Source organism: Mus caroli, unplaced genomic scaffold (genome assembly GCF_978045245.1).
Source record: "Mus caroli unplaced genomic scaffold, Mus_caroli_1 scaffold_10, whole genome shotgun sequence".
Classification (NCBI taxonomy): Eukaryota; Metazoa; Chordata; class Mammalia; order Rodentia; family Muridae; genus Mus; species Mus caroli.
This window is the reverse complement of record NW_028227265.1, coordinates 68,497,738-68,520,550: the sequence shown is the minus strand read 5'-3', so window position 1 is coordinate 68,520,550 and position 22,813 is coordinate 68,497,738. Positions and strand designations below refer to the sequence as shown.

At 44.1% G+C, this 22,813-nt stretch overlaps 1 protein-coding gene and 1 pseudogene across 1 annotated transcript in view; one reads left to right on the top strand and one right to left on the bottom strand.

Moving 5' to 3' along the window:
• Sh3rf1 (SH3 domain containing ring finger 1) overlaps positions 1–22,813 on the top strand; it is a 167,548-nt gene that overhangs the window by 121,274 nt on the left and 23,461 nt on the right. Inside the window, exons 5-8 of the mRNA XM_021170485.2 lie at positions 4,604–4,906; positions 9,018–9,128; positions 16,892–17,079; positions 18,385–18,555. Of these exons, the coding sequence (XP_021026144.1) occupies positions 4,604–4,906; positions 9,018–9,128; positions 16,892–17,079; positions 18,385–18,555 (773 nt within the window). The remainder of the gene's footprint in view (positions 1–4,603; positions 4,907–9,017; positions 9,129–16,891; positions 17,080–18,384; positions 18,556–22,813) is intronic.
• Positions 19,255–19,768, bottom strand: LOC110300341 (ubiquitin-conjugating enzyme E2 L3 pseudogene; annotated as a pseudogene).

Here is a 22,813-nt window from a genome sequence, read left to right as displayed (position 1 = left end):
ATATATGCCCAGGAGAGGTATTGCTGGATCCTCCGGTCGTACTATGTCCAATTTTCTGAGGAACCGCCAGACTGATTTCCAGAGTGGTTGCATGTGCTTCATTTTTAAAGATAACTAATTACCTTCTTGTTCTTTTGAGATGGGACTCTCAGTCTGTAGTGCTTGGAAATCACTATGTAAACTGGGTTGGCCTTGAACTTGTGACATATCTCCTTCCAGAGACTGCCTGCCCTCACCCCAGTGCCAGAATCACAGATGCCAGCCACCAGGACTGGCTGTTTAATTACTTTTATGATATATTTTAAAAGTTTTATCTGCCTTTGGGAAGAAAAAGGTTCAGTAATACTCTACTCTAGTGGATTATAAATTACAATAGTATTCCCTCATACCTTTCTGTCAGCGCTGTGTAATATCCAAAAATTGGAGACTTACTCTTGTAGAAAAGTTCTTGTGAAGTAGTGAGTACCAAAACTATTTCCCTTTTGGGGGGTCAGGGTGGGTGTTTTATCTTTCTTTTTTTTTTTTTTTTTTTTTTTTTTTTTGGTTTTTCGAGACAGGGTTTCTCTGTATAGCCCTGGCTGTCCTGGAACTCACTTTGTAGACCAGGCTGGCCTCGAACTCAGAAATCCGCCTGCCTCTGCCTCCCGAGTGCTGGGATTAAAGGCGTGCGCCACCACGCCCGGCTGGGTGTTTTATCTTAATTAATGTTATTTTTTATCAGTATTTCTCTCTGAGTTACTTGAGGATCTTCCTAAAAATATAAATAAGAAGGCTGGAGAGACAGCTCAGTAGCAAAGAACTCGCCCAGCACGTATAAGGTCCTGCACTCTCAATCCTGGCACTACAAAAGTTAATAAATTAGTAAAATAATAAGAAAAACATGTAAAAGGTCATGAGAAGTTTAAGATCAGGAAATCTCTTTGCCTCCTTCCGCTTAGCCCTAGAACGCTGAGTTGTACTGTGTGTGCAACTTAAGCCTTATGTGAGGTCCTTATCATAGGCAGGATGGAAGGTTTTGTAGGGCTTGGGGTTGTTTTGCAGGTCATGAGCGCACTTTTAACTTTAAAGGTCACGTCGAGGTAAATGTCAGAGGAAGCCCCCGCCCACTGAGCTCAAGCAGGCATTCTTAAATTTTATCAAAATTCCATTAAGAGCTGTCAGATCCCTGGCTCCCTGTAGTTACAAAGGTTGAGGAATACTCACAGCAGGCTTCTGCCAGGTTTACGTGTTCCACTCTCTAGCTCTCCACTTTATGATTTTCTCCAGGATTTAGGGGGGAAAAGGGAGTGGGGAAGATGCTATTAATACCAACCTCTGCTGTTCTGGAAAAAAAAAATCTAAAGTAATTTTAAAGGATGACAACATCTTGCTAGCAAACATTACCATCACGTGTCAAAATAAAATGCAGGGTAAATACACTAGGCTGTTTAGAGGACGAGTAGTGAAGTAATGTTTGAGAAAAGGAGAGCTAAAGGAGACGGAAGTGGTTGCATTTCTTCCCTGGGCATGAGGAGTTTGATCAGTAGGCTGCCCTGTGGCCATAGAAATGGCCAATAGCTGTGCTAGTCCTAGAGTTGCGGTCCATTTATTATCTCAACCACACCCTACTGGACCTGCATGTTGCTGCTTATGCAAACCACTGTATTATTGTATGTGAGGGTTTGTGCCCAGCAAACAATATGTTGATTACTCCTGGCAGTCTGTGCTTCATAGGCAAAAATCTGTTGGAAGATGGGAGGGAGGGGAGTTGACGGAGAAGTCTAGAATTAAATGGTCTTTTATCACAATTAACAGGAAAGAGTGTTTGCTTCATTGAGTAATGTGGATAAACGTCAGAAGTTGAAATTATAGAATGCACACCCAGCTGGACAGTGGTGGTGCATGCCTTTAATCCCAGCTCTTGGGAGGCAGAGGCAGGAGGATTTCTGAGTTTGAGGCCAGCCTGGTCTACAGAGTGAGTTCCAGGACAGCCAGGGCTACACAGAGAAATTCTGTCTCGAAAAACCAAAAAAGGAGGAGGAGGAGGAGGAGGAGGAGGAGGAGGAGGAGGAGGAGAAGAAGAAGAAGAAGAAGAAGAAGAAGAAGAAGAAGAAGAAGAAGAAGAAGAAGAAGAAGAAGAAGAAGAAGAAGAAGAAGAAGAAGAATGCACACCCATTGTGTTTAAGTCAGTTTTTATAAACTCCTTCTGACCATTTCTCTCCATTAGTAAATTTCCAGCCGTACAGCATTGTGCAGTTTACTCTCCATGGAGTGTTCTCACGTTGTATTTATTTCCTGGGTGGATATGGGAAAAGATATAAGAGGTGAGAGCACAGCAGATGGAAACCAGCCATGTTAACACAATTATAACCAACACTTGGCTAGGTACACTTGACGAGATTATGGGGATATTTCACAATATTTCAAAACACAGGTCTCGGCAGGTAGAGGTTTTTGCCACCAAGCCTGATGACCTGTGTCTGATCACAGGACCCACAAGTTTGAAGGTTAGAGCCAACCTCTGCAAATTGTTCTCTGACCTCCACAAATGTACCCTAACATTTGTGTACCATACACATATATAGTCACCCACATATACAGACAAAATGTGTAAATTAGTGTATTTTAAAAAGAATAGGTACAGGTATAGAGCCTATGGTTTGGCCCCAGGATTTATTTAAATGCAGTATCAGTTAATGCATTTGTCTCCTGCATTAATTTTTTTGGCTACTGTGAGAAATCTCTAGTTTATCCCATTTCTTACTCAACAGAGCAGGCACACAGAACTGAGTTTTCAGACTACTGTTCTGTTTAGGTTCTGCTTGGAGGATTTGTGGTATAGGGGTGGAGGTAATTAGTGACCACAGAAAAAGTATCTTCTGACGCCATTGCTCCTGCCTTTCTGGGGGCAGTGCCATGCCTCGCCTCACCTCGCCTTCATATGTGCTCTGAGCTTGGAGTGGAAGAGAGGTAACTCTGGTCTACGTGGCTGTGGAGGAAAGGGGATTCCCCCACCAGGCTCATGGAAGTTCACTGGAGGCCTCAGAGCTGTGCCGTCCATCAGAATAACCAACATCGCATTGCTGCTTTGGGGCATTTGATGCTCTTGTGCCCCTACCCTGAAGAGGAAGATGTCTGGACCAAAGTAGGATTTGCAGATTGTGGACCTCCTTACCAAATGCCATTACAATGTTCCAAGTGTGCCTCCCTTTTATAATGTCCCTGTCCCTTTAAGTGCATCCTATTCCAATCTTTATCATCCCTACTTCCTTCCATTCATCTACTTGATGGTAAGGTATAGCTGTCTCGGCTGGAAACTTTATCCCATGAACACTCCTTTTCAAAGGCTAAAGAAGAGATGCTTATGTTTGAAAAAGGGTTGCCCTACTAATTGTCAGACAGACCACCTGACCTTGAGTCCCCAGAGAGCCACAGGAACAAATTGCCAGTCGATTTACAGTCATCTGTAGAAGCTCTGAGCTGCCCGGCCCTGGTTGACCCTGCTTTGTAGCTGTGGGGAGCAGGTTCTCTTTGTCCTTTAAATACCAGTCCACAGGGTATCCTCTCGCCTAGTAGGGGGGTCTCATCAACAGGGTGAGAAGGCATGGTTTGAACAATTGGGGTAGATAGAAAGCACACATTAGATGATGTTACTTTCCATGGAGGTAGTTGTTCAGGGCTGAGTGTAATGTCGGGGAGACCTCCTTTGTCCTCGGTAGCACCTCTCAGAAGTACGGGGTTCATTTTAAGTTTCCTGTATTCCATCTCAGTATTTCTGTGCACTGTGAGTTTCTAAGATATGCAGCCTTTCATCATCGAGGCCTTTCCGGAAATGTTTCATTTTACCTCAGGGAAAACAAAAGGCGAATGTTCTCCCCGTTCCTGCTGATCTTATCAGTCCAGCACATGCATTCTGTCCCCTTGTCCGCTCACCTTACTCGGGGACTTCAGATAGACCGAGCAAGCATGCCAGCTGGACTGGAATTTCAGCTCTTCCCTGGCTATGATTTTGAGCACATGTGTTGATAACAGACAGAATGTCTGAGGAAGTAAAAAATAACAGCAGCCACAAGAAAACGACAAGGATTTCAACTGACTTTTGTGAGATTCCCTCAAACTATGCAGAGAGAAACGAGGGGAGTTAACCTTTTTGGGGGGCACACACACATCAGTATTGTGCTGTTTCCTTCTTTATTTCCTTCTTTGCTTGTAAAACTCATCAGTTGTGCAGCTCGGAGCCATTCATCATTGGGGGCCAGCGTTCACACAGATGAATACTTACACTCATTTCATTGCTCCTCGCTAAATTTCATCAGTAAACTAAAATCTTTTATTGCTTAGCAAGTGCCAAAATTACCCCCACCCCAATTCTTAGATACATGCTTTTACCTTTTCAGTCCTACTTTGCAACTATTTTATTCTTTAGTTGATATCTACCTGTGATGTAGATACAATGAGAAAGCTGTAGATACAATGAGAAAGGCGCGGAAGAAACCATAACGTGCATATGCAAATACTAATGTGGTGGCTTTGAATTATAGATTAAAACACTTGGAGGAAAGGACTCTCACTGAACCCCTGAGAGCTGTCTAACCTTGTGCTGCTTTGCTGGTTGCTTTTGCAGTTTAACTCAGCTGCCAAGCAGCTGATAGAGTGGGATAAGCCTCCCGTGCCAGGAGTGGACACGGCAGAATGCCCCTCAGCGACAGCGCAGAGCACCTCTGCCTCAAAGCACTCCGACACCAAGAAGAACACCAGGAAGCGACACTCCTTCACCTCCCTCACCATGGCCAACAAGTCTTCCCAGGCGTCCCAGAACCGCCACTCCATGGAGATCAGCCCTCCTGTGCTCATCAGTTCCAGCAACCCCACAGCCGCAGCCCGCATCAGCGAACTGTCCGGGCTCTCCTGCAGCGCCCCGTCTCAGGTACGGGGGCGGGGTCAGCTGCCGTAGTGTGGGCTGCTCACTAGCAGTAAAATCCTTGCTGCCTCCTTTATATTTGCCTTAGTTACATCCTCACTGTTGTGATAAATACCTTGCAAAAGCGACTAGAGAGAGAAAGGGTTTATTTTGGCGTGCAGCTCCAGGGAGATGTGGCCCGTCATGGTGGGAAGACGTGACAACAGGTGGGAATGATTTCAAGAGCAGAAGGCTAAGAAGGCTTATTGCATCCATGTTTAGGAACCTTTTAGAGTGAAGAAGAGGTGGGGTCCTGCTACCAAGCCTCATTGCCCACTCTCCCAGGAATCCATTCCCTTCAGCACGAGTCCCTTAAAGATGTCATAACTTTCCCAGGCAACACTTCCAACTGGGAACCAGGTGTTCAAACACAGGAGCGTGTGGGGACATTTCACATTCAAAGCAGAACCCTGTATGTAGGAAATGCTAGCTTAAATTCATCCCAATGTAAGGGCTCAGAAGCAGTATTAGAACCTACAGAGTGTGTAAAGTATTGCTTATCAATCTCACTTTCACTTGGGTTTACAAAACTTCCCAGAACTACAAACTGTATCTCTGTTCACACCCACAGTTCTCAATTTGATGCTCAGGACATTTAAAGCTTCTCACACCTTGGTACTTAGGTTTCCCATCCAAATAATAAAACAAGAAGAGAAAGGATAGAAACGTTCAACTTAGAAATTGACCTTGCATAATAATTAATCAAGACTTTGATTATCTTAAAGCACAGCCACGTGTTATTTGTGTGTTAAAAATGCATGGGGCCGATGGCAAGCATTCACTCACTCGTTTGGCAATTGATTGTTGGACGTTGTATTATTAGACCCTTGGGCACAGTGTGTAATAAGATGTATAGAATACAGGCGCTCCCTATGACGGACTGATTCTGGTCTACAGAGTGAATCTAATTGTGGCCCGTTCCCAGAGGGAAGGACTCTGTCATTATCCACTTCGAGAGCAGCTGCACTCAGCTCAACCTGGAGGTCAGAGAGCACTGTCCGCAGCAGCCTGACACAGCAGGAAGAATTGCTGTGTAGGCTTATGGAGCATTTTATTTCATGCAGATTTTTTTTTCCACAATGTAGCTTTGGGTTGTTTTTCCTTAAAATATAAAAATGAAATTCCTATTAAAGAAAAAGGAAAAAAAAGTAAAAAAATTACATAATCCTGGTTCTCAAGAAGTTTATATAGTTTAATAAGTTTCTCTATGACATTGCAGACTAAAAATTGGCCATTCCTGGCTAATTTTATTAAAAGTCATTTTTTTGGTTGTTGTTATTTATTTCATTCAACATCTCGGGATTGACACAGCAAGTCAGGAATTAAATGTGCTTACTCTGAATGAGAGTATGGGCTTTACTTATTTATTTACTTAGTGATAAGGTATAGATCTTTTGATTTTCGTGAAGAAAACTGGAACATACACAAATGCACGACATTAGAGTGAGGAGGGTGGAGGGAGTGTTCAATTTGGTCTCTGATAACATTGCAAGTGGCGTATGTAAGCAAAGGCTCGTTTTAATGGATGGATTGCTAGAAAAGTAGGTGGGGAGGGAAATGCCCTTACCTTTGATATGACCAGCGATCTCATGAAAATACACTTGGGTTTCAGATCAGAGCATGAAGCTCTGACTGCAGATCAGAGTTGAGAGTACCAAGTGAGAAGAATCTGGGGAGACTATGGAATTTTGAGTAAGGATCTGGAGAAGGGGTTGGTAAACACAAAGTGAATCTCTCAGAATGAGTTTGTTTTGTGCGAGTGACATAACACTATCAACGTGGGGTTGTCTCGACATAGAAGCAGGCTCATGTGAGGCATGCTGACAGCACTGAACAGGAAGATTTAAAATAGTGGACCGTGCTTTTTCCTCGGAAGTGGAGAAAGTTAAAAGGAATAGGAAGGTGAGTAAGCTAAGCCTTGTGTCCTGTGGAGAGCTCAGGTGTCAGATTGTCTCACAATGCCACACCAGAGCTGGGGATAAAGGCTATGAGAGAGAGGGTGGATGTTTTCTGTTTGAATCTGAGTAGTTTGGGAAGCAAGATGCTTTCCGTTTCCTTCTGTAACCAGTTGGTGTCTTCAGTGGTGGTGCGCTGCCTCGGGGAGAAGTTATTTCTAGCAGAGGATGGGAGGTGTGTGAAGTGCTGCCTCGTCCTCCCGCTGAGGTTTGCAGAAAACATCACTTATCTAGGGCACCTTGCACTTTGGAGGAACCCTCAGTTCACAAGAAAGCTTTGAGTGTATGCCGCCTTGTCTCCAGGCACATCGGTCCTTATCCTGGAGAAGAGTCTATGCAGGGAATGGCCAGGAGAGGCTGCCTCAAACAGGCCTGCCCCCAAGGGTTGTCACAGAATCCATCTTTGCCACTAGCATGACTTTTAATTTTCCTAACTCGCACTCACCTTACGCTTTGATTTTCTTTCATTCTGTTTTTAAGAAACAAACCTAAGCAAGTCAGTATTCACTTGGTATCCGGTCTGAATGAGGGCACCTAGATACAGATGCGTAGGGGGTTGAGTGCGGGTACTGTGGTACTTAGGAAGTAGGGAACCTTCTCCTGATGATGGAGACTCTGGATCTAACAGTCACAGGATGGCAAGGGTCAGAGGGCCAGAGGGCCTGCTTGCCATTATATTTGGTGGCTGTTGAGTGAGGACTGAACTTGGAAAGGTATAAACTAAGGAATAACTTTTGAGCTGTGCCCTGCAGGTAGACCCCCCAACACACGTGATCACGGGTCTCTGTGACTGACATCCATAAAGCACATGAAGACATTTGGTCTGCCCCTGACCATACCCATGATACCCCTGCTTGTGACATCCTGAGGCATGATTCATACTGTCGTATGCCTCTGAGGCATTTTTATATTGCCCTCATCCCCAGGGGAAGCAAGATGGCCTGTCCGATTGCCCCTGTTTTCTCTCCCAACTCCCCCTGCTTCCCTAACCCTTTCTTGTAGAGGAGACTGACTAATGTTTGTGGTTCGGTGGGAAACAAGGTGCTGAGGAAAAGACATCCCGTCTGTTGGGATATCTTCTCTCCTCATGTCTGCAGCATCAAGTACCACTCCCATATTCCTCATCTGTATCTGCCCTGCAACCCGAGGGAAATTGATCGAGTGATCGGAGGCAGTGAAATGACCTAAATAATTCAATTTCTTTCTCGTCCGTTAATCTCAAGTAGTATCATGGATGACACCTTTGAACACAATTTGGATTGACGTTATTTCTTAAAGGTGCTATAATGAAATTTTCACCATAGGCACACCTAGGCTGCTCCATTTTGATTGCTGGTCCTGGCTGAAAGGTATAAATAAGAAAGAGTGAACTTGAAAATACAGAAGTGCCTTAATAACTTTACATAGATTTGACGTATCAGTAGAGAGATGAATGTGGAGCCACAGCTTGCCTGTGCAGGGTCTTCGTGAGAATGTGAGGCTGGTTTAGCCCCAGGCTGACTCTAGGAACAGTTTGATTCATGGTCGAATATAAAACGAGGTATCATGTTCTGTGATAGCCAACAGCACTCTGTGTATAGCACATTGTACTGACTGGCATATCTGGTACACCTTGAATCTTTAGACAATTGGGGATAGAATATAAAGAAAAGGATTCTGCCTTCCCTGGATAACTTCATAGACAGATCCTCTTGTCTGTGTAACTTTGTCCAGGAGAATCTGTTGTATTAAATATGGTGAACTTGGGTTGGGGAGATGGGTTCAGTACAGGGCTTGCCATGTAAGCATATTGACCTGAGTCAAATTCACAGAAATGTAGATAAAGCCAAGACACTAGATAATCCCAGCATGCTCCCACAGTAGGGTGGGAGGCAGACTGGAGATCCCCTAGAAACCCCCAGGTCAACTTGTCTGGCATAAGTAACTCTGGATGAACAAAAGGCCTCATCTTAAATAAAGTAGATGATGAGGACCAACATCAGAGATTGTCCTCTGACTTCCACATGGCACCAAGCTCACACACACACACACACACACACACACACACACTCGGGGTTGGAGAAGACAGACAGGAGATGTATTAAAAGCACAGCTATCTTTTTAATACCTATTCTCCTTGGCAGGTCCATATAAGCACCACTGGGTTAATTGTGACCCCACCCCCTAGCAGCCCGGTGACAACTGGCCCTGCGTTCACGTTCCCTTCAGATGTCTCGTACCAAGCTGCCCTTGGAGTAAGTATCAATTCTGTGTCTTTATTTCTCTTTGAGGTCTTTAGTCTTGACGGTCTGCCATAGTCCAGCCAACGCCTGCAGTGTACACTGATGCTGCTAGGTGGGATTGACCTCTGCCTTTCTTCCACCCTTGATCCCTGCTAATCTCACAGAAAAGACAGTTTCTTGCCAGCAGCCTGCAAAATTTTTAATGGTGGCAATCAGAGGCCTGAAGCTATGAGGTCTCTGAAAAATACACTTAATTTTAATGAAGTTCAGTTTGATTTCCCAAAGGCTTAACCTTTATTTCTTTAGGGTTCCCAGATCCTGCATATATATTTTAGACATTTATAGATAAAGTCTCAAAACATGGGTCTTCCCAGGCTAAGTGGATTGATTTTTTTTTTTTTATTCATAGAATAAATTGATGCCAAGTGTCTGTTTTTAGGTTTCATCTCTAGTTTTTCTCCTCTGGAGCTCATAGTGACTCTTTCAAGATCCCTACTGCCCTGGGAGGGACTTTTAGAGTATATTGATTTCTCTTCTAAAAACTTGGCATCCCACAGATAGAGTCTAACCATCAGTTGCATAAAGACATCTGAAGGTGGGGGGGGGGATGCTGATCTGGAGAATCATAACAGTCAAGAGGGATGGATATGAAAAAAAAAAAAACTGTGGAGAAAAACAAGCAAATACACCCTTGGGTCATAGAGAAAGACAGCCCCTTCCTTGCTTCCTAGAATCACAACCCACTGAGCAGCAAGGATCTAGAAATTATGAGAAATCTCTCACTCAGGCTGATGTCTTGGTTACACTTTCAGATTGTTGCTATTTCAGACTGTCCCAGCACTGAGTAGACTGAGCATAGAGATCATTCCGTCAGATGCCCGGTGTCTGCATTCCAGCACCACTCTCCCTGATCCTACACCTGGAGTATCTGTTGTTGGTCCTCTCAGAGAAACAGTGTGGTCCACTGAAGGGTTTTGGGTTTGGGAAGGAAAGACTTGGGTTTAAGCTCAGTCCATTCAGCCCTTTTATTTGTCATGTGACCCTGGGAAAGTTACTCCGCATCTTTCAGCCTCAGCATCTGCTGGTTGGCTTTTATTAACTTGACACAAACCTAGACACACCTAGGAAGAGGGAGCCTCATTGCCGCCACCAGATTGGACTGTGGGCATATCTGCAGGATATCTTCTTGACTTATTGATACAGAAGGCCCAGGCTGTTGTGGGAAGTACCATCCCTGGCAGCAGGCCTGGGCTACCTAAGTAGGTGAGCGAGCCATAGAAGGCAGCCAGTAGCAGTCACAGCCACTTCTAAGCAGCTAGTGTGTTGTTTCTAGGTTGTAGATATTTTCCTCTGCTAGATTTCTTAAAGCTGAGTTTGTAGCCAGGACCACACGACACAGTATATCGAAACAACTCAATATATTGATTCTGTCTAATTTTATCATCTTCCTTTTCTTCAATATTAATTTTGGCTTGATACATTTCATAATTAATTAAAAGCTGAATTTTAAATCAAGGTGGAGCTCAAATTACTTCTGTTAGTATCTGAATTCACTTAGACTTCTGAAGACGTTCACGGAATAAATCATGTTCTTCTGTTTAAACGGATGCCTGCCCATTCTGCTCATAGGTTAAAGTTATTGGATTTGTTTTTCTTTCTTTAAATGCTCCCTGAGAGCTCACAGCTTCCTTGATAATACAGCTGGTTAGTGAGGGAGACATGGCCTCGATTCATCTGGGGAAAAGATGAATTTTAGTTAACATTTATTAAATGTGGTTTCCATAAGACTCAGCCACAGAGGTTTCACTAAAGCCAAATTTCGTAACCCATCCTGCCCTCTAATCTCCAGGGGAGCAACTTCTTTCTCTTTCCCACCAACACATACAGCCACAGTGTATTTCCGTTCCAGATGACTCCCGTGCGTGGAGCATTCTTAATTCCATGTCTTAAGGGGGAAAGGGAAGACCGAGTTTAGAAAAATTAATTAGTGTAAAAGATATGAGGCTGGCTGAGTTTTAGCCCTTGTGAACTGAAAATGTTATAATATAGTAAATGGCTAGTTCTTTGTTGGGGGTTGACTCAGGGGCAAATCAATGGAATAGGCCACAAGAGAGCATATAAAATTAATTCATGTTCAGTCATTTTTATCCTAGGATTTTTATAAGAAAGACTGCATATTAAGCAAGAGAGATTTATTAAACATTGTCTACTGCATGCCAGCTCCATTTAATGAAAAACTAATTATAAACAGGCTTTTCTGTCATCCAGAGAAAGGAGTAAATCTCAAAGTCTCTGGTAGGTTGGCAGACACACCATGGATTTAATGTTGGTTTTTGCATAGGAAACTCTCAATAGCACATGAGGCCCCCGTACCCTTGGTACCTCCAGTTGTGACGAGGATTCTATTTAAAATCTGAAGCACTTCAGGAGGTGGTGTTAACATAGCCATAGTATGTAGGTTGGTAGGGAAAAAAACAAAAACCAGTATTTTTATGTTGTGGATGTATAGGAAGTAAGTGTCACCCCTGGGATAGGAAATTAAATTACTTCCAGTGCTTTTTTCATAAATTAAGACTTTTACATCTTTTCTGCAGAATGGAGTTATTTATGAGCATATGTCTCTCTACCATTTCGCACGCAACAGTGAGAATGTTCCGTCTCTTCCATCATGAGTGCCACAGCTGTTGATTCAGGCCTGAGCCTATTAATAATAGTTGCTTCTTGTTGTAGTTGTTGTTGTTGTTGATGACTTGGTTTGTGGGATGAGGAGGCTGAAGATCTTAGTCCTTTATCTCCAGCACAGGGGCAGAGGAATGTACCCCATGGGTGATTAGCAATTGCTGATACCGTGTGGTATGTTTAGCTGCAAAATGTCACGAGACAGCCCCGTCGTTAAAGGCCAACTGCTGCCCAGAGCAGCTTCCAAATAGGTTGAATTCTAAAAGTCTACAAACCCTGTTTAAATTTTTTTTTCTCTTCTCCCTCCTCCTTTTTGAGACAGTATCTCACATAACCCAGGCTGCCCTTAAACTCACTATGGAGCTGAAGATATTCTTGAATTTCTCATCCTCCGGCTTTTACTTCCCAAGTACTTGGATTCTGAGATTTAGTTCGTGCATGTGTGTGTGTGTGTGTGTGTGTGTGTGTGTGCGTGTGCGTGTGCGTGTGCGTGTGTGTGTAGAAGCTTTAGGGTTGTGGATGTCCCTCAGTTGGTAGACTGCCTGCCTACCATGTGTGAATCCCCAGGTTAGATCCCCGGTGATTATTAAAGTGGTGGTGTACAGCTGCGATCCAATACATCAGTGAAGGCAGGAAGATCAGAAGATCAAGCTCACTCTCAGCAACGAGGAGGCAGTGCTGGGCTGCATGAGACCTCATCTCACAAAGCAAATAAAAAACAAAACAAAAGAACATTCAATGATGTCAGGTCTCAGAACAGGCAATATGTAGTCAGTGACACCACCACTTGTGCCAACACGGACAAGGAACTATCAGAAGTAGGGCACAGGTGGAGGCACCTTGGAATGTAGAAGGGAAGTTGAAAATCAGGATGAGGTATAGGGTATGATCAAATGTTTTTCTTTATTATGTGTATTTCCTGTTTCAGTTTTCAAGGTAGTCTAGCTGTGTAGCCCAGGTTGGCCTAGGTCACGATGTTGCTCAAGCTGGCCTTGAACTCATGATCCTTTTCTCCTCAGCCTCCTCAGTGCTGGGATTACAGGCAGGAGCCCCCTTGCTCAGCCCATGATCTCCATAGCAACAACAGAAAAGTACTCTAGCATCTCAGGGATCGAAACTTCTAGATCCAAATCGTACTGTCCTAAGAAGCAGTGAGAAGCACGGAATGGTTTTACGATCACAGCGTTCATTGAGGGTCTCTTGCCTCCTGGCTGCAAAGCAGGGAGCCAGAGCCAGTAGTCTTAACAAGAGTAAGTCAGGGGACTGGAGAGAAGGCTCAGTGGTTAAGGGCACTCACTGCTCTTCCAGAGGTTCTAAGTTCAATTCCCAGCATCCACATGGTGACTCACAACCATCTGTAATGGGACTTGGTGTCCTCTTCTGGTGTGTCTAAGGACAGTGACAGTGTACTCATATAAGTAAAATAAATAATAAGTCTTTAAAAAAAAGTAAGTTAATCTCTGACTCTAAAACCTCTTAAATTATAGCATTACCTTCCACTTATTGACCATTGCCTGTGCTCTGTGCCCTGGAGAAGGAAAAGGACATACCATCCCTAATTATTATAAGGATAGAGACACCATGAAATTCACATGATTAACTAGTATAGAAATCTCTTCTATTTCTTAGAGATTAAATGTGAAACAGTAAGTTACACAGAAACACAGCTAAAAGTAGCAACTGTTGGTGTCCCTCGAGCACCCTCATGCAACCTGGCCTCTCTCTTGGACCAGTTTGTGCCTGAGATCCTGTATCCCGGAGTGTCCATTTAGGGATGCTGGTATGTTGGGTTGAAGGTACGGTGAGTGGGGAGTAGGTGACTGGGCAGCAACAGTGATGGGTTGTGGGATTTTACATGGTGTTTGCCTATGGGATTCATTTCCTGTGATGTGTGTGAGGAAGAGGCACACATAAGAGAATTGGAAAGCAAAGGGGCCCTTGATTGTCACTTGAACTTGTGCCTATAATTCCAATGCAGAGCACTTTAGTATTAAGATGGCCTTCAGCCCCTGGCCTCAGGCTTGAAACACACTGCCTGTTTTCCTAACCTTAGCCAAATCCAGGTCTGGCTGCTCTCTGTGCTGGTCTCATGAAAAGGCAAGAGGAAGAAATCACACCAGGAAGGATCCACATACATGAACTTCTTACTTATAACATCTTGTGACCTTCCAGTGTCCTGCAGCAGCTCCTACTGAGATAGAAGACACTGTCCCCCACCCCGCCCACCCTCCGTACTTATTCTAGAAAGAGACAGGCTAGCCAGGGTGGAAATGTTCTGCCAGGCCTGTTAGTTGCCTTAGGGAGACAGAACCTGGGCATCGCAAAAGATGGCCATTTCATATGGGCAAGTCCAGTGTTGATGAGCCGTATGGGACCCAGTGGCCTATAAGTGGGTTTTTGTTGTTGTTGTTGTTTTGGTTTTTTTTGTGTTTTTTTGTTTGTTTGTTTGTTTGTTTTGTTTTGTTTGCTGGTAAAGGGTATATATGCCTCTGCTGGCCCAGACTCCAGTATAATAGGCAGGTTTCCAGGCCAGGTCTGAGTCTATGAAAGGTTGTAGTTCTTCTCAATAGAGATGTCAGTTCTTACATGATAGCAAACTGCCCACAGCACAGTACAGGGTGGATCACCTTTTGAACTTCCAATGGGCTAGATTTTTGCAGTTGAGGCTGTTTATAAAGCAACCTACAGAGCTTCCTGTTGTATCACAGCTGTACGTTCAAAGAGCCCCGTCATTTTCCCAGCCCACGGGACCAGGCAGCATAGAGGACTCTGATTTTAATCAGGCATTCCGTCGCATTCACTCGGTGCAGAGAGGGAGGAAAAAATATAATCTGCCTAGTGTTACTGAACACCATCTCTTCTGTTTCAGCCACAGAGAGAGATGACTGTGTTTTTCTTAGATACCAGCTTTGGGTCTGTCTATCTGTCTGTCTGAATGTCCCTCTTTCTGCCGTATCTGAATGTCTCACTCTTCTCCTTTTTCAAGCAATGACATTTGGCTACTGTTTTATAATAAGATATGACCCTTCTTTATGTTTTGTTAAAATGTAAATCTGTTTTTTCTTTAGTCAGGTTCATAAATAGATGTTTGGTTTGGTTTTGCCTCTTTCTAAGACATTATTTATCCCAGTTGCTCTTTTTAAATTTTTTTATTGAATTTCCTTGTTGTACATGTCCTCTGCCTCTGCCTTTCCTTAGACACACTGTCTTGAGACTCGGTTAAAAAGGTTGGAGTGACAATCAGGCCAAGCTCCCCGTTTTTCCACGTATTCCTCCGTGTGCAGGTAGACACATCTCACCCGTTAAGCCTCTGATGTGGTGTTATCTTTAAACGACGGCGCAGATCATGTCTTCTCACTATTTTGCCTGGATTATCTTTATTTCTCTCTACCTTGTCACTGGAACTGGGCCAAACAGAAAGAAAGCTTGACCCTCTGCTGAAAGGGTCAGGGGCCCTGAGTCTCACTCGGAACATGACGTTCCAGAGGCACGATGCACCTCAAGGCTGCCCTGTTTGTGTGGGGAGCAGCAAGTGACTTCGTGACTTTTTGAACAACCCTTGTCCAGGCTGGCTCTCTGTAAGCGATTCCATGCCTCATTTACTTCTGTGTTCAATGGTCTGTGGCCGTGTGGGAAAGTCCTCATCGAAAGCCACGCTATCAAAAAAATGAAGTAGAACACATCAGCCAGTTACAGGTCTAGAAACGTGAATGTCTGCAGCTGTGTACTATTAATAGATAAGTGCTGATGGGATTCCATTTTTGCTTCAAACGTTTGAAATGTAATGACTGGAACCCTGCTTTGAGTGGAAGCTCTCCCTGCCTCCTAGGTATATTCTGCTGCCTTTCTGGTTCGCCTTAATTCAGTTTTTGCCTCTAGTGGTTCAAAGATTTGGGGAGGGCGAGGTAGGGGCTCAGTCAGGCTTTGTGAGCCTGATTTCCCAGGAGTTTCAGTATACAGTCCCTGAAGAATTATCTGGGGTTTGTAGATCAGAAGGTAACAATTGCTCCATTGATTGTCACAGACACAGAGTCCCGTGGACAGAACCCCATTAGACTATGCCTGCCCATAAAGGACCCAGTGACTTCTCCCTGGTATATGTGTTAAAGATTACTAGCCTTGAGAGTCCTAAGTTCCAAAAATTGGCCAAGTGAAGAAGAGGAAAAGCGAAGGAAGCCACAGTGGCCTTGCGACTATGGCTTGCTATGGTTTGGGCTCTGGGAACACCAGGCATCAAAAGGAACAACAGCAGGAGGAATGGCTTGCCATACAGCGGTACAGCGAAGTATAATGTATTTAAGGTCCAGGTTACAAAAGCCTAGCAGAAAATCAATTCTAGCCAGCAATGCGACATTTTAGCAGTTCCTTTGGAAGGTGTCTCCGTTCTTGTCCAAATCTGTACTTCTTATTTTTAATTACTATTTATCTTGTGTGTATGAACGCTTTGCCTACATGTCTCTGCACCACGTGCGTGCCTGATGCCATCAGGAGCCAGAAGAAGGTGTTGAATCCTGTGGTCCTAGGGTTATGGATGGGTGGGAGCTGCCAGGTGGGTGCTGGGAATCACACCTGGGTCCTCTCGAAAGAGCAGCCAGTGCTCTTGACCACTGAGCCATCTCTCCAACCCCAGTTCTGTACTTTCAATGTGTTATTAATCTTAAACTTCTACACGGTCATTTAATTTTTTTCCCTTTCCTGTCAAGGTTTACCCGTTTGCCAAAAAGAACAATGTGGCTTTAAAATAAACTTTTTTTAAAAGGTTCATTTATTTATTTTATGTATATGAGTACACTGTAGCTATCTACACCAGAAGATGGCATCGGATCCCATTACAGATAATTGCAAGCCACCATGTGGTTGCTGGGAACTGAACTCAGGACCTCTGGAAGAGCAGCCAGTGCTCTTAACCGCTGAGCCATCTCTCCAGCCCTAACATAAACTTTTAAAAAGGGTGTTTCATGTGAAATAACCTGCTGGTTCTGTTGTGCATGGATTCTGTCTGGTGGGGTTCTCATTCTCCTTTCCTTATACCTTTCATAAAGATATAAATAAATGATATCTGTGTCCCCTCCCCATCTTTTTTCCCCCTGTATTAGAGTATGAATCCTCCACTTCCCCCACCCCCTCTCCTGGCGGCCACCGTACTCGCCTCCACCCCGTCAGGCGCTACTGCTGCTGTTGCTGCTGCTGCTGCTGCCGCTGCCGCTGCCGGAATGGGACCCAGGCCTGTGATGGGGTCCACTGACCAGATTGCACATTTACGGCCTCAGACTCGTCCCAGTGTGTAAGTGAGGGTGTCTTTATTACCACGTAAATACTCATCTCAAACAGACATCTAGAAGCTCATGTCTGATAGGAGCTACTGACAGGCTTAGGGCTCAACCAAGTGGCTTGTATTCTGAAAACTTCTACCTGGTTATGCATATAATTAGTAAGACACTTAGAATGAGCCTAACGTGAGCCTGGTGGGTGGCTGTCCCGCTGAGAAAAGGCCTTTCGAAGTTTAGAGGAATTTCTGTTCTCTCCTTTATAGGTTGCCTACATAGAGAACTGCTGTTCTTTCGTACAGCTCTGTCGTAACCGTTTTATCTTCAGTTTCATTCCTAGTATCAAGATCTTAAGCAGCAGCAGTTCTCAACCCGTGGGAAGTACGCAACCCCTTTGGGGAGGGTTGCATGGCCCTTTCCCAGGGAGCGTATATCAGATTATTTACGTTACGATTCATAGCAGTAGCAAGATGACAGTAATAAAATATTTTTATGGTTGGGGGGGCACTACATCAGGAGCTACATTAAATGGTTGTAACATCAGCAAGGTTGAGAACTGCTCATCTTAAAAACCAGGAAGGTATTCCACACATATCAATCAGGTCTCCCTGCAGCAAACATCTAGAGAGTTGTAAGTCCCCAGCGGTAAGGAATCCAGAGAGGTCCGGTTACCCTGTGCAGTTTGCCGCCGACAGAAGGCTTCTGCTCTCTGTGCCTCTGCTCCTGTAGGGTTCAGAGTCCTGGCCGATGCAGGCCGGTTGCCTGCCTGGTCTCTCTGTGTGGACAGACACCTTGTACTCGGCAGTCCTTTTGTGCTCTCTACAAACCAGAGTTCCTTTGATTTTCTGTATCTCAGTCAGCTTCGTGACTGAGCTCAGAAGGGCAGGTGCAGCCTAAGTCTGTGGGTTCAGTGTGTATAGAAGGCAACATATTGTACTTCCCAGTGGAACTGTGTGCCATATGCCCTCATCCAGGGCTCGTTCCCAAGTCTAACAAGTGCCATTTGAAGAGCTACGTTTCCCCAAAGGGCTCCTAATCCAGAGTACTAAGGTAGACACTCTTGAAAACCGCATTAGTTCTTTCATAGCACATGATGAAATTGTCATTCCCACACAAGAAGGAACACTCTCAATCAAAAAACAAGAGCCTCTGCCTGCATTTAAAGGGCAGACAGCCAAACCGCTTTCCATAGAGAGCTGCTTGCAGGTTAAGACTGTATGTCCTGTCTACCTGTGTTTCAGGTACTTAAGACCTTAGACCAAGCAAGAGTTTGGAGATCTCAGGGTTTGCCTGCTAGCCTGATGTTTTTCCTTCTGCTCTAGATATGTTGCTATATATCCGTACACTCCCCGGAAGGAAGACGAACTGGAGCTGAGGAAAGGGGAGATGTTTTTGGTGTTTGAGCGTTGCCAGGACGGCTGGTACAAAGGGACATCGATGCACACCAGCAAGATAGGTGTTTTCCCTGGCAACTATGTGGCGCCCGTCACAAGGTATGACGCAGGATCAGCGCTTTTCTGTATTCTAGGTAGGGCTGCTTTGTTCTTTCGCAGGCTTTTCAGCTCATGCAGAGCCGTGCTTGTGTTATAATTGCCTGTTGTGTAGCCAAGGTTTGTAAAATCCATATCTATATCTGCTAAAATGTCTTCTGATACCAAGATTCTTAGCTCACTTTTCATGTGGATATGTGTGGAAATTATAGGTTTCTACCAATAACTCTACTGGGGTGTAAGCTCTCTGCTTTAGTTTATATCTGAAAAGACTCAACTGTTCCATTTTCAGTATTTTTCTACTAAAGAAATTAAAGGCTATGTTATTAGTGTGTACACGTCTGCGCAATGTCTGCTATAGACACCAGACAGGCAGATTCCTAAACATAACATTATTGACGCATGGTCTTCAGTTCTCCAATGTAGTTGCTTTTATCATCCTCCTACTTAATAAGTGGGGAAACTGAGGCACAAAGAGACCTGAGATCACATAGTAAAGAAGTGCTCAAGCCCACACTGGCTAGGACTGCCTTTATTTCATTAACTTTTTTTACTAGAACATCTGAATTTTTTAATCCTTCTTTACAGGTTACCTAGACCACTTTTGATTAAGAAAACTGTAAAAAGTTAGTAACTGCCACAAGTGGACGCCAGTTGGTGGCACGTGACAATTTCCACAGAGTCCTGCTTTGCAGGGTGTCTGAATGCACTGCTCGGGGTCTCTGCTCAAACTTGCTGGAATCACTCATGGCAGATTTTAGTCCACAGGTCGCTTTTCCCCATATTTCTTTGTAAACTCTTCAGCATTCTTACAGAATTTTTTACGGTCCTTAGAGTATTCTTCAGCTAGGTCAGCCCGGAGTGGGTGCTCAGGCTGGGGGTCATTCACCAGTGCTATGAGGGGCTGGATTACTTGGTCAGTCTTGGTGGCTGGCTTCCAGTTTTCAGCACTAATGACTGGCAGACAGACCTGTCCCTTCTCATCGATGTTAGGGTGGTAGATCTTTGTTTTAAGTGTGATCTTGGGTGGTTTGAATGGATACTCTGCTGGAAAGTTGATTTCAATGCTGAAGGTTGTCAGGAACAACCCTCCATAAGGAATAAGCCCTTGCCAAGTCAATGAATTAGCTTCATCAACCTGGATGTTACAGAAGTTTTTCATTCCACATTTGTGGATCTCTTCAAGCTCCTTCATCAGCCTCCTGCTGGCCGCCATCTTAGATCTCAACTTTTTATAAATTACCTTTGAACTCTGGCAATTAATCTTTGTAATACAGTCAAATAAATATTCCTTAAATATGGCATAAATAAATTTTAAATGAAGATAGTTTTGCTCCTTATGTGTCATTTGCCAGTATTTGGACATACTTTTGAGTTCGTCAGTTGGTAATGCTGGCATTCAGTAGATACACGCAAGGGACTCTGCTGAATCCTGCCGAATGCAGGATACTGCCTCCCCTGATAGCTTCTTCCATCCGGTCTGTTTCTGTGATAAAATACTCTGACCAAAAGCAACTTATGGGAGGAAATGGCTTGTTTTTGCTTACAGCTGCAAGTCACAGTTTATTATTGAGGAAAGTTGAAGGCAGGCCCCGTGCAGGATACTGCTTGCTGGCTTGTAGGCAGGTGTAAGTTGAGCTATCTTTTTGAATAGCTCAGGACCACATGCCCAGGAGAATAGTTTGCCCACAGTGGTCTGGACCTCAATAAATGAAAAAGAGAACTCCAAGCAGACACTGAAGGAAAGGCCATCCAGTGACTGCCCCACCTGGGGATCCATCCCATATATAGTCACTAAACCCAGACACTATTGTGGATGCCAAGAAGTGCTTGCTGACAGGAGACTGATATAGCTGTCTCCTGAGAGATTCTGCCAGTGCCTGACAAATACAAAGGCAGATGCTCACAGCCATCCATTGGACTGAGTACAGGGTCTCCAATGAAGGAGCTAGAGAAAGGACCCAAGAAGCTGAAAGGGTTTGCAGCCCCATAGGAGGAACAACAATATGAACTAGCCAGTACCCCCTGAGCACCCTGGGTCTAAACCCCCAACCAAAGAAAACACATGGTAGGACTCATGGCTCCAGCTGCATATGTAGCAGAGGATGACCTAGTCGGTCATCAGTGGGAGGAGAGGCCCTTGGTCCTGTGAAAGCTCTATGCCCCAGTGTAGGGGAATGCCAGGGCCAGGAATGGGAGTGGGTGGGTTGGGGAGCAAGGGGAGGGGAGAGGGGGTTTTCAGAGGTGAAACCAGGAAAGGGGGTAACATTTGGAATATAAATAAAGAAAATATCTAATAAAAATAAAGAAAAGGAAAACTCCCCACCCAAATGCCCACAAGCCAGTCCCTCAACTGAGGCTGCATCAGGTTGATAGTCAAAGCTAACCAAGACACTCTCAAAAAAGAGTAATTCGGTCTAAGATGTCATTCCAGCTCAGAAACCGTCATGTGTGTATTGCACACACGTGCTGTACACACAACTCTATTTTTCTTTTAAGATAGTGTACCCTCTGGTCATTGAGCCTGAAAGAAATGACCTATAATGACATTAACACTGCCCCAGATTTTGATCACTGACTCTTAATAAGCAATTCAAGTCTAACTATGTTAAATCATGCCTCCAACCTCCTGACTTTCAACAAATGGCTTAATGAACTGACATGTTTGTCAGCCGTTGTCCTTGATTTATAGGTTGGCCAGCCACCTAATCAAATGAAAATCACTATTGTTGCAGATAGTGACAGAATGTTAGCTTCAATTTGACTTGCAGATTTTTAATCAATATAAATCTTTTCTTGTATATTCAGGATCTGACATATCCAGAAAATGGCAATATATATGTATATGTGTGTGTATGTATATATGCCTATTATACATATGTATGTATATATATATGCCTATTTATATATTTATATGTGATTATATATAAATACATATATACATAGAAATACATATTCACTATTAAACAAGAAAAATACAATAATGCAGAATGGAATTAACAAAAGCACATTTTTTTCAAGATTCAAAACCAAACTGTTAAAAGTCTCTGCACATTTAACTCTGGAGCAATGCTAGCTTACAACAGCTGCTCCGTAATGCACCATTGTGGAAGGATAATCTTGATAATGAAATATCAATTGTAGGTTCATTATAAAATTGTTATAACACAGAATTGCCACTTAAGTGAATTGATACTATTTTAAAATATACACTAAACAAAACTCTCCATACTTGATTAAACTCAGATCTAAGTCAATGTCTAGAGCTGACTCTATTGCTATAGCTGCGATGATGGAGGAAGAGAAAAGAGCCCTCGTGAGCTGGCCTCAACTCCGAGGGGTTTTGATGCTGGGACCAGGCGTCTACAGCAAGGCAGTATGTGTGGGGGCATGACAGCGCTGCTGCATGCATGGACTCACAGTGGCTCTGTGGCTGCATGCAGAAGACCAAGCCAGCCCAGATCCCAGCGTGGATGGGTGAGGGGCTCAGGGAGCCCCAGCCATAGCTGAGGAGCCATTGGCAATTGATGACCTCTAGAAGAGGGAGTCCGTTTTCTTCAGGCTGCTGCCCCTGCAGTTTTCTTCACCCGACACCCATGCACACGACGGTGCCACCACACGGGCTCAGTGGGCTCAAACAAAGCAACAGCAGCTCGTGAAGTTGGGGGAGGAGAGGGATGGGAAAGATGGGGAGAGAAATTGAAGGGAATGAGTTTTGGAAAAGCATGTTGATGTGTTTACAAAATTCTCAAAAAATTAAAATACCTGTGTACCATATTCAGTCATCAAGGGGTAAGCTGTGATCAGTTTATGGAGAATAAAACTAGAAAGGAGGAAGCAATCTCCATGAAAAAATTAACTCATAAGGTGTAACTTTAACTTGATGCTTCTTAAATGACTTGGTCTGTGGGGGTCTTGAACTTGAGACTAAGGTAGAGCATCAGAAAAAAGCCAAAAGGGCCATACCATTTGTGGGGGTGTGGGGGTGTCTGTCTGTCTGTCTGTCTCGTGTGAGGGTATATGAGGGTGTGTGAATGTATGTGTGTGTATGAGTGTGTGTGTGTATATAGTGTGTGCTCTGTGTGTGTGTGTGTGTGTGTGGTGTGACAGTATGTTAATGTGTGTGAATGTGTCAGTGTGTATAAGTGTGTGTGTGTGTGTGTGTATGTAGTGTGTGTCCTGTGTGGGGGAGACAGACAGACAGACATCACTGTGCTCACAGGCACTTATGTACTATGTTAGAGGCAGATTGAGAAGGTCA